At 38.1% G+C, this 12011-nt stretch overlaps 1 protein-coding gene across 1 annotated transcript in view; it reads left to right on the forward strand.

Moving 5' to 3' along the window:
- The first annotated feature begins 9476 nt into the window (after positions 1 to 9476).
- spred1 (sprouty related EVH1 domain containing 1) overlaps positions 9477 to 12011 on the forward strand; it is a 39739-nt gene continuing 37204 nt past the window's right edge. Inside the window, exon 1 of the mRNA XM_036541477.1 lies at positions 9477 to 10045. Within this exon, the coding sequence (XP_036397370.1) occupies positions 10014 to 10045 (32 nt within the window). The 5' untranslated portion in view covers positions 9477 to 10013. The remainder of the gene's footprint in view (positions 10046 to 12011) is intronic.

Here is a 12011-nt window from a genome sequence, read left to right on the forward strand (position 1 = left end):
CTAATTTAAACATCCTGTCCTCTGCCCGCTCACTAAACCTCACTTTGTGATCAACACAGGAAATGCGCTGAAACATCCATATTTGTGAGCTGAGAAAGTGGACTGACTTCCTGAACTTTGAATACTCCAAAGGATAAAGACATGTTGTTAAGAAGTTTTCAAAGATGCTCATTGTTTTAGAGTAAAATTGGAACAAGGGACACTTTATTTAGGCTTGTGAGCTTGGTTTGTCATAAGAAAACCAAATTTAAAGGTTCTTTTTGGAAAGAAAAAAAGCCCTAAAAAGAATAGGGGGGGATTTATCAACATTATGGAATCACAGCAGCCTAGTTATTGATGTGACATTTCCATTATCCAATTTCAACAAAATCTTCAGCAAAACACACATTTAAGCATATATAATTACTACATTTCTCATCCAACTTATGGCAAGCATCTACAAATTCACAACAGTGTATTCAGCACTGGCAGTTTGATTAGGTTGATTTTCCACCTTGCTGTAGGTTTTACAGACTTCCATCTTCAATTATTCTGTTGGTTGGGAGCTTAGTCCACTACTTACATAGCTAGCTAACAGAAGTAGTATGTGAAAGGAACCCAGTTTGGGCATTTACTATGTGACTATATGAAATTATGCACTAATTCCATGTATTTAAAATATGTTAGACAGCATATAATGTTTGAAATGAGCCAGCCCTCAGGGTCATTGTGGTTATTTATGTATGAAAACCCCAAAAGAGCATAACTCAGTATCAGTATGTGATATATCTCACCAAAATTTTTCCTACAAAATAATGGGGCAATTTTCAATTAATGAAATGTCAATTCAATACCTTCTTGGTATGCACAAGGTTTTAATTGAACCATAATATTGGAATCTATACTTTCATGTTTTTGGGTGTACTTTCAGGTATAAAAAATGAGTTGAGATTCTGTCTTTGAAGAGATAATCTGGTTCATGATCAGCTCTTTCACGTTTTAACAGTGGATGGGAAAAACAACTCCACAAATGACAATGTCTGAAAATTCTAATAAACTGGAAAAATAAATTCAGTTTGACATGAGTATTAAACCCACATACTTCACTATCATTTAAACACTTCAAATAACTGACAAAGTTAATGGCCTTTGACACATATTTAATGGCATCAAATGCATCAGAGGCATCAAAGAGGCATCTTTATAATAGTTCAACAGGTTGAGTTAGCGTAGCATAGTTTACTGACGTCAAAAATACACAAAAACAAAACACCGAACACAGTAGGAATGCTGGAGGTCACAAGGCAGAGGCAAAGACTATGTCAAATACAGGTATACTACTCTCAGCAAAAATAATTGATTTTCATAGTTTCCTTAGAGTAACAGCTCAACAATTATTGTTCAGTTGGTTACATCTAGTTACTTCTCCCCTGTTCCTGGCCACACATTTCATAGCACACATTGAGTTTACATGGCCAACTGGTTACTAGCTCTTTTAGTTAACCCACCAGGCCATGTCATTAATAAGGTAGCCACATGGCAAATTGGACTCATACCAAATGGCTACTGCCATGACTAGTAATACATGGAATTCTTGAAGAACATAGACAAGATAGGTAAATGTGCAAACTGTGTGTCATACCTTTTTAAAAATGCAGTTGCATTCCATTGTAGTCAACAACACGTTCCACACTGCCTCTACTATGGTCCCATGACTTTTTGTCATTTCTGTGATTGCCCAGCTTGGTTTGACTTCTGCCTCTGCACAACAGTCTCTACTCTACCTGCATAGGAATCTATCAGCAACTCCACTCATGTCCAGTCATTTTGTCTTTAATAAACTTGCTAGAGGGATTCCAGACAGTGTTGGCAACTCGTGGTATGAAGCGGACTTCAGGGAGACATTTTAATGAGCTATAATGCTGAAATATCAAAACTATCCCCATGGACAAGCTGTACATGTCTTCACTCATACCTTGACTTGCTCTACAAGGCTTAGTCATGACCTCTAAAAATGTGTCAAACTTCTAGTTCTGTGAACGTTGCATGCTGAAAGCTCCATGTCCAATTTGAAACATGAACATGACGGCATTTTTAAGGTAAGGAATATGATTTTTCAAAGTTGTGCCCTAATAATTTACACTGAAAATGCATTAATCTATTCTTTTTTGCTATTTTAGTACTTTCTCTTTTTTTTGTCAATGACTGAATGCTGCACAAGTGAGCACTTAATCTGAGCAGCAATGGGGAAGTTAATCTGAGCAGCAATGGGGAACCAGAGAAGCTGCAAAATTGTTGTATGAGTTATTACCATAGATAAGTATTTGTGTGCAATAAGAAGTATTGAGAAATATTTCCAAAAAAGAAGTCAAAACCAGGATGAAATAAGGGCTTAGGTTTGGATTACATTCATGATAGGGTACATCCCTGTGGAGATTTCCAACATGCTGAAATGCTGAAATATAAACACCTGATATTCAGAATGGGGTCTAACAAAGGAGAAAAATGCAGTCATACAGTGGTGGTGATTGACAAGTGATAAGAAGACCTAGGCAGTGGTTGCAAAGAGAGAAAAGGAGCAGCCTTGAGTTGCACTGAGAGGGCAAAAGAAGAATGAACCAGGTGGTCTTTGGGGAAATTAAAGTACTGTGCATCAGCAGGCTGAATTTCACGCCTAAAAACATGACACACCCACAGTGAAGGAGCTCATCATTGCCAACTGAGCAGTCAGGTATGTTGATGTGAAGTTATCAGACAGTGAACATACACGGACACTCACACTAAATGAAAATTAGGAATTTTGCTATCAATGTATAGCCTCTCAATTCTTTAATATACATGAAAATTTAATGTGATGCCAAGACAGACGTTTCAGCATATTCTGTAATGCTATAATTGTTTGTCTTTCAGATACAGCTGGCAAACCCACCCTACCAGAGCATTTGTATCTCACAATGACTGATAGGTATACCAATAAGCTAATTGTATCAGTTCTACTATATTTGTCATGTATATGATGTAACAAAAATGTGTTACCTATGCCCACTGTAGAATCTGGTGGGAGGTTTATTATGTTTTGGAATTGTTTTGCATCTACATGTCCTGGGATCTTAGAGGGTAGAGAAATAGGAGCAGTTAACAAACCCAGCACATAGCAGGACATTTATCCAGAAGCCTGGTTCCCTCTCCTTAGAGGCTCAAACCTGGCTAAAAATGGTCATTCCAGCAAGACAAAGATCCAGAGTATCTATCCAGATCAACAAAGAAATTGTTAACTGGCACAAAATAAATATTCTGAACTGATAATCTGAATAATCAGACTTCAATCCAAGCAAACATGAGAACTGAATGAGCTGAGGACCTGACAAAAACATAAATAGTCTGTCCTAGGTAGCTCTGTGACATCGTAGAGCAGTTTGTCCTAAATGTGGGTGCAATTTCTTTAACTTCTTATCTAGTGTACTATAAACTGGGATTTTTCTGCGGAAGTTGCAAAATCGCCTTCAGAGCGCCTTTTTCACATTAAAAACATCTCTTAAAAAAAGGTACCTCCTGTCTGTCAAATATGCAGAGAAACTCAACCATGCTGTTATTTCCTCAAGGCTGGATCATTGCAATGCCTTACTGTGTCAGCAGCCTGTGCCATTTACCAGGAGAGGGCTTGGTTGTGTCTGTGGGAGCAAGGGCGAACAAGCAGGCAAGGTGCACTTGATGCCTCTTTTGTAATTAGAGTAGGGTGAGAGCAAAGGGGAATGTGGTTAGAGAGACAGTTCACCACACAACTTAGTGCCAGTGGAGGATTTCATCGGGTTTTGTTTTCAGTGCATGGTTGCCGGAGCAGAGTCAGTAATGACTATCAGGAGCCAGACTGGAGAAGCCCTGCCGAGGTCAGAGTTCAGAGGGTAAGTTGCCGGAGGAGACCTGACAAGATGGAGCCAGACCGGCTAGGAGTCGGGTGTGCAGTGCTGAGGAAGTATTTATTGTTTGGTAGCAGCAAGCATGTACCTGTGATGCTGGAGAGAACCATGCTACAAAAACAGAGAAACACAGGCCTGGCACAGACAGGGAGCACTTAGTGTGGGTTGTGTGTAATGTGTGCTGCAGAATCACTTACCTGAAGAGGGGCATCGTGGGGGTTGGGGGATCTGGTGCAGTTGTACAAAGGGGGGTAGAGGAAGAACATCAGCCTTCCTGATCACTTTTTCCAATGTATTGATGAATTTATAATAGTTACCCTGTTATCTGGTCCTGGTGTCTCTGGTGGGTTGGGCAGAGTAGCCTACGAGGGAGAGAGATGGCTATTTTTTCTTGCTTGACTGGTTGAGTTGGTTTTTTGGTTTCATTTCATTGTCTTGCTACTGAAAATCAAGCAGACTCAAAAGTGTCTGAATCTGCTTGATAATAAACAATAGACAATATTTTTTACATGTAAAACCCTGAGTGGCTTAATTCCATAAATGAGTAACCTTCTATATACCATTCTGTATAATCCCAGGCCCTTACTGTTGGAGGCACCTGACTACCTGGTCCTTCCTAAAATTTCAAAAGTTGCAATGAGAGACAGAGCTTTTACCTACCAGAATCCTATATTATGGAAGGACTTGTCTTACCTTATATAAGAATTGGTCCCATAGCCCCATATAATACATTTGTATGCTGCCTGCCAAAATTTAGCTGCTGTTGAGGACCTACCTTCTACTTGTGGGACTAAAATATGACACTGATAAACTGTCACACCTGAGCTATCAAGCACTGACTGCGTAGGGGCCTATGGTCCCCTTTGCTTTTTCCCTCATGGAATTTACAAACCATGGATCACCAGATACCATGGAGATCCCATAAAGATGTCAGCACTGATCTGCAGAGTGCCCGCTCAAATCTGAATCTACACAAGGCAAGTGTAACAGCAATTGGCAAAGAGGACATGCATCTCTGGACTACCACAGTGCGCTGTTCAGCCAATCTCCTGTGTAGAATGTACTGTGTAACTTCTTTAGGTTAGCTTAATGTTATAATCTACCAAAAAGATAAGAGGGACTTGGCCTCTTTGTAGTTTACATAAACAAAAAAAAATACACTGATTTCCACATCCTGTTTAAGAATCACATCCAGAGTCATCATGGGCCACATTCACACCATATCTCCAAGATGCTAAGGATGCAGTAAAGAAAAAGATGGATTACTGGTAGTAGCAAATCCCATCTGCCATTGCCACCATACCTGGTCATGTGATGGCAGGTAGATGCAGACAGAAAAATAACTGAGCACACTCTATTAGAATCAGGTTGTGGAGTTACAAAGAATGGAATAAATTACTGTGGAACGCACCTATACACATGATATGTTCTTTAAAATTAGAGGACAAACAAATAAGACAATCTGCCATTTGTAAAGAGTTCAAAATATTTGTTGAAACTCAATGGGACAGTCGATAAATGGAGTGTCTGGCACTGAGGTCCTCTGGTGGAAGTCACAAGCTCAACACTTTGTGTCACAGGCCATTGGGTCAAAGGTAGAACTTGCCCATGAGTTAGAATCAGACAGGTATATTTCCATTTGGTATTTATTGCCAGGCACATCCCTTTATCAATATTTTGAAAAATTAACATTTTGTTTTTATCATACCTTGCGAGTTAACGGTCAAAAGTCACAATCTGTGTTCATATTTGCCACTTAGATGTGGTTTATGCTCTGGTTGATGGAAACGGTGGTATGTATCCCAGGAGTGAAGTGTACATGAATGTGTTATTATTGATGTGCTGATTGCAGGAAGCTATAACTCAAGTACCAATTTGTAACTTTTGCATTGGAGGAAATGACATGCTTATGTCAAAGGTTGAAAAAATTATGCAGAGAAATGGAGTTCTGTCCATTGTTAAACTGGTTTGTCACTGTACAGTGTACATATATACTCACCTGTATGGTGTAGAGCAACATATTATTCGTTTTTAATGAAGCTTAAAATTAAACACCTATGACGGCACACTCCAAAAGAGATATTGAACTAACCAATCACATTATGTGACTGCCATGCATGATTTTTGAGAAGCATCGATCTCTTACAGTCATTGCTCTAAATTTAGTACACAATTTGGCATTAGTATGCAATTTCATCATTCTATTTTGTAGGAGACATTCTAACAAAAATATTTTTTCTTTAATCTTTTTCTGGAGTTCCATCCATACAAATACATGATGGAAATAACAGCTATACTATTCCAGCAGTTCCTTATAAAAAGCACTGGTATCAGTTTGTTCTCATATGCTGTAAAATGGCACAGCCTCTTTACGGGGGTAAATAGCTAGTTAGGTTTTGAAGCATTAAATATTGCAGTTTGTAGATTATTAATAATGGTGGCATTATTGTAATAGTAGTTGAGGGACAGTTATTAATAGTGACATCGGCAGTAACAAATGACAGCTCCTAACTATTTTACCGCACAACAGTATGGTTATTTTGTCTGAGAAATTATATAGATGTAACACAAATTTTCAAGAGATATACAATGCGCAACCTAACCAGAATGCTCTCTGTGTAAACTCCATCAATGAGTGATGTGGCCACCATCGTTGAACTGAGTAGGAGTTCAGGTTTCCCATCAAGTTTAGCCTCAGATCACTCCCTTCCTGGTCTTATACAACACTGAATCTTTAGGTGTTAACACCTGCATGCAGACACAGTCAATGTTTTACCTCAGGTACACAAAACATATAGACATTGCCAACAGCGGACACATTACAGCATTGCCACATAGAACCATGGCGCAGAATGTATTGAAGCCAGTGAAATACAAAGAAACTTCTCACACAACATACTGTCACTATGACAACCGAGCAGAATCATTCAACCCAATCTCTTCATTCCACCCAGCAAAGAAATCCAATAACATAAAACTCTTACATAACTCCCCACTCTGCTCCCGCACATATTGCACACCCAACAATATTTTATAGAAATTCACTTAGGTTAGTGTCCATTATATGAGAAGACAGTCAGCATGGCACCGCATTGCTTTTGACATGAGCACATTGCTGATAATGATAATGGCTGCCCTTTGCAAATAAATAAATGCAAACTGTCAAAGCACACCTTTAACTTACTTGGTCCTGTAGAATTTTAATTACTCTACATATGTGTTATGTTATTGTTTATTGTCTGCTGTTTTAAAACACATTCTCATGTGGTTCACGACTGTGTTTAAAAGCATCTGATAAATATTTAGTAAGATACACTGACAGCGTATGACTTCAGTGTTCACTGATCTGTAAACCTCTCTGACCCTTACACAGGAGACAACAGTACACCATTAGCATAATAAACAACCCACTTTTGTTTATGGACAGGGTACACACCAAGGATCCAATATGTCCACATTAGGGCTTATAACGTATGGCTCCCTCTTCAACATCACCTCCTCACTGGACAGGGAGGACTCCTTTTGTACGAGCATACGCTGGCATTCGCTTGTTGCTACATGCCTCCTTTCCCATGCAACTTGATGAACAATATCAGCATTGCAATACCATTTTGGGGATGCTCTAAGTTTGTAACCCAGCTGTTTAAACTCCCTGGTGGGACTTGCTGCTGTAATTCAAAGCTCCCTCACCTGGCTGAATGCAGCATGCTGTGTTGGGCTAGGCCACCCAAAATCCCATTGCCTCCTCCAAAATAATTGCCACTCGCCATGGTCTTAAAGTTATTTTTCATAGATCACACAGATGTCAGCCATTATTCCAACTTCTTTTTGAAGCGTTGGTTTTGCTTAATCACTGTTTCTGCATCATGCATTACCAGTGACACTCCAAGCCAAACAAAAGCTATGTACTGTGGATGTCATTTGTTCTATAATTTTATTATTGACATAAAAGAAAAATTGTAACTTTCACTATAGTTTACTATTTTAACATTCAAAACTAGTTTATTCATATTTGGACTTGATACAAACATCCATAGCAGAAAAAAAAAAAAAAAAAATTATGAGTGACTCTTTTCTTCAGAATAGTGCCAATGCTGAAAAGCTTTCAAGTTGGTAATCTAGACAAAATCTGTTTTTCTTCAAAAGTGGTTACATCAATGAAACCATAGTTTCTGAATAGGTTAAATGAAATGAATGGAAATGTAATTATACAATGAAAAAAACTGACTGCATGATTACAGCAATAGATAGCAGTCATCAATGAAGGACACATAAACTGAGAATGATCAAGATAGAGGGTAAATGGATATTACCAGTCCCATACAAAAATAATATAGTGAGAATATATTAAATAAAGTTTAATTTTTTTTAAAATCTCAACTGATATATTGAGAATATGTATCTGATTGCCATTTTAGTATATTACAAAATATTTCTGCTTTGCATGAATACGTTTTACATGTATTCACTATATATTCTTGGCTGAACTGCACATTTCTAAGTATATTGCAATCTATTTAATTATCGTATGAGGCTTTTCATTCATAAGAAGTGTCAGACATGGTAATTCACAGGTATGATGGAATATGGATTAATAAATGTATAGGCCTGCTTGCAGAATTAACCCCTGCAACATGACTGCAACAAACCCAAAATGAGTCATTACAGAAAAGAAAAGGATTTGTCACGTATTCATTTTGTGTATCTGAACCCATGTTAATTTAATTTGGTTTTCTTTTTCAGGTTGTAACTTTTTAATGACATGGCTAGGATTATAGCAATAGTAATATGGCATTTGTGTAATTTTAATTTTCTTGTATCTGACCCAAATGTTCCATTAGTTTCACGCAAAGAACAGCTGCTGATCTTTGCCTGTGCACTAAAATCGAAACGGCTTAAACTCGTCGGTCTATATCACAGATCAAAATCCCCTCAGATTTAAGAGCGCAAGTAGGCTACAGACCATCTCAGGGATTCCAAGAAGATCGACATTCAAAAGCACATAAAACAGTACAATTATTAATCTGCAAATTGCAAATCACACTCTAATATAACTTATTATTCTAAACATTGAGCATGGGCTGTTTCCATTCAAAAATATTCCTCTCACTTGCATTTTCACTATTACAAATCGCATGCATTAGCAACCAAAGTTTCTGTCTGAACGTGTAGCATTGAACAAATCGTGCTTTAAGCCATGTTGCTAAACTATGTAAATAAGGCATTGCTATACTGTCTGTAAGAGTTAACCTAGCAGCTCTACTTTGCGTGCTATCACACGGACTCTTCCCTTTTCTATGTATCACTACTCTGAGTGATCGAGAGGTAACTTCTTTTGGGAAGTGGGAACTATTTTGAAGCAACTTTGGGAAAACAACATGCTTTTGCGCTAAACGGAGAGAACCTTACATAATAATAAAATGCACACGTTATTACGTGCGGTAATGTATGGAATTTGGTTTCTTATGTTAATAAATGTGTATTCGCACGTGTTTTTCTGAAGCATCGCGGAAGGATTCCGTTCGAGAGCTGAGGTCAACGCTTCCGCCCAGTTTTCCGATGTGCACTGCCCGAATGAAAATGGAGTTCGTGGAAGGCAGATGCATAGCAACTTCTCATTAAGTCTTACCACTGTTTTTCTCTTTTTTGTTCAAGTATCAAAACATATATTGTTCCAAACTTTTTTCCCAGCTGCGGAAGCTGAAGATCTATTGCGACGAAGTGACATTGCAACCCTGATCAGTGCTGGTGTCCAGCGAAGTTGCCGAGGGAATTGCTACGAATAACGTGCCATATTTCGTTTTTTGATGTATTTTTATTAAATCGTTGGAGTGTGTAAATCGTTCCGTAGGGTAATGGTAAAGATGCCTTTTCTGTTGTGTTCGGCGTTTATTTCTGGACAAGAGAAAATGAACCCGCGGTTCCTATCCCCGTTCACAGTTTAGTCCAATTTGGTCTCCGAAACAGAGCTGTAATGTATTCACATTGTAGACCATTTATTTTTACCCGATAACTGGCGTTCTTGTGTGAAAGAAAATGGTGATATTTGCGGTTAATTTCCCCGCCGTGCCTGCGTTGTCGGTGCTACAGCTAGGATTTGGATCCCCGTGAGAAAAAATGAGCGAAGAATCGACAAATCCAAACAACGAGTAAGTGTATATGTATTTTTTCTTCCTTTTGATGGATTGCAAGGATGTCCTTCACGTATCTCGTCTTGTAGTCAGGTATTTGAAGGTTCCGAATGAGGTTTCGGGCTGCATAAAGCTGGCGATGATGGCTGGCAATGCATTAGCGTGTTAGCCAACAATTAAATGAAATTGATGTGTTACCTAACACAGCTAACGCTAGCTAACTCTTTGGATTGACCCATTTCATATCGCCGGTTTTATTTGATTATATTGTAAATCTGTAAAGTTTCATATTCGCAGCACTTTAGGAAAATGTTTCGATTACAGGGTCATAAGCTATATTACAGTTAAAAGCGCCAATATGCCTTGCACTTGGGTCGCATTCAACCATTAATCAAAATAATAATATTAATAAACCGTATTGGTGTAGCATCTTGTAGAATTTGTTTCATTTACAAACGTTAATCAAATGCCAAATGAGATCAGCAGTTGAAAAGGTAATGTTCATATTTCTGTATATTATTAAATGGACAGTCTAGGCCACTTCAAATTTAGGAATGGATTTTTGGATATAGCAAATATATTCTATTAATATAATCGACACATTTGCGTATATTCATGTTACAGTGTTTTTGATGCAGTATTAGGTTAAAATCCACGCGGAAATAAAACCTGATTAATGAAAATATCTGAATTGCAGGGACCTAATCGTCAATATTAAAACACGTTGTAGTTACCAGTGCATTTCATTGTCTTTTATTCTCTTTACATATTCACATTTCATACATCAGTAATCCGTCTTTTTTCTTTTAAAAAATATGACAGTTCAGACCGAGCTTTTCAAACGGGTTGTTTATCAGTAAAAAGTGGCTGCAAACTGCTGGCTGCAATGTCAGAGACTTAAAAAGCCGAAGACGCCATATTTTTCTCAATCACACTCATTTGCATACCACAATCTCCATTCATAAAAAATGTTAAAAGAACGTCGTAGCGCACGATATGTGCAGAATATATGTCCACAATGCAACATTGTTGTAATTATAAACATGTGCCGTGGCAGTTTTTTGCACTGTTCGTTCGTTTCACGCTGGAAATCCGTGTTGTTTTAATGGGCTGATCTCTGCGTGCGCTTGTTGACAGTCAGTGAGAAATATCTGCTCGGGAGGTGCTGCGGTCACGTGATCGCTTCCATTCATAAAGTACCTGGCTGCCCATTCAAAGTAAGCTGTACAGTACAGAATGTTTCAGCACCGCACAGGCGATCACACAAAGATTCTATCTGCAATCGGGAATAGCTTTACCAGGACGGAAACGTGACCAGCGGCCACTCCTTAGAACGACATTTTTTTTCTAATACCATTGATGATGCAGGGTATTTATATCGGCAAGACAGGATTGCATTTAGAATGTCTGTATCTTCATTTTCACCTCACTCTGTATGGGTGCTTTACTGTAGAAATATTTCCATATTTGCTGGTGCTTCCATAGATTTAATGGTTTCATTAATGTCATGTACAGAGACATTAATCTCTCGGATCATTTCAGATATGTTCCATTGCATGTTTTTCTTTCATATAGAGACAACAAAAAATGGAAAAAAAAATGTGTTTTCTCTTCTTGCTCACAATCTAATTCAAAGAAAAAACCTTGATCTGATCTAAAATGATTTTCTATTAATGGTTTTATAGAAATATGTCTTTGCTTTAGAAACATTTTTTATAATGCTTAACAATAGCATATGTGGCTGACGAAAGCACCAGGCACAAAGAAGCAAGTGTTTTGAAGCTCTGTGAGGATGCCATTTTGATTCATTTACAATATGTCAGACAGTGTTTCATACATTACAGACCTATGCAGAACCTGCATATTTGTTCTCATTTTTAATGAATGACTCCCGTCTCCTTGGCGATTCGTTAATATAGTAATATCCTTTGCAAGGTGCCAAATGTATGGATTTACCACTGTCCATGTATTTTTTTTCCCTCAA

This window comes from Megalops cyprinoides, chromosome 12, assembly GCF_013368585.1.
Source record: "Megalops cyprinoides isolate fMegCyp1 chromosome 12, fMegCyp1.pri, whole genome shotgun sequence".
Classification (NCBI taxonomy): Eukaryota; Metazoa; Chordata; class Actinopteri; order Elopiformes; family Megalopidae; genus Megalops; species Megalops cyprinoides.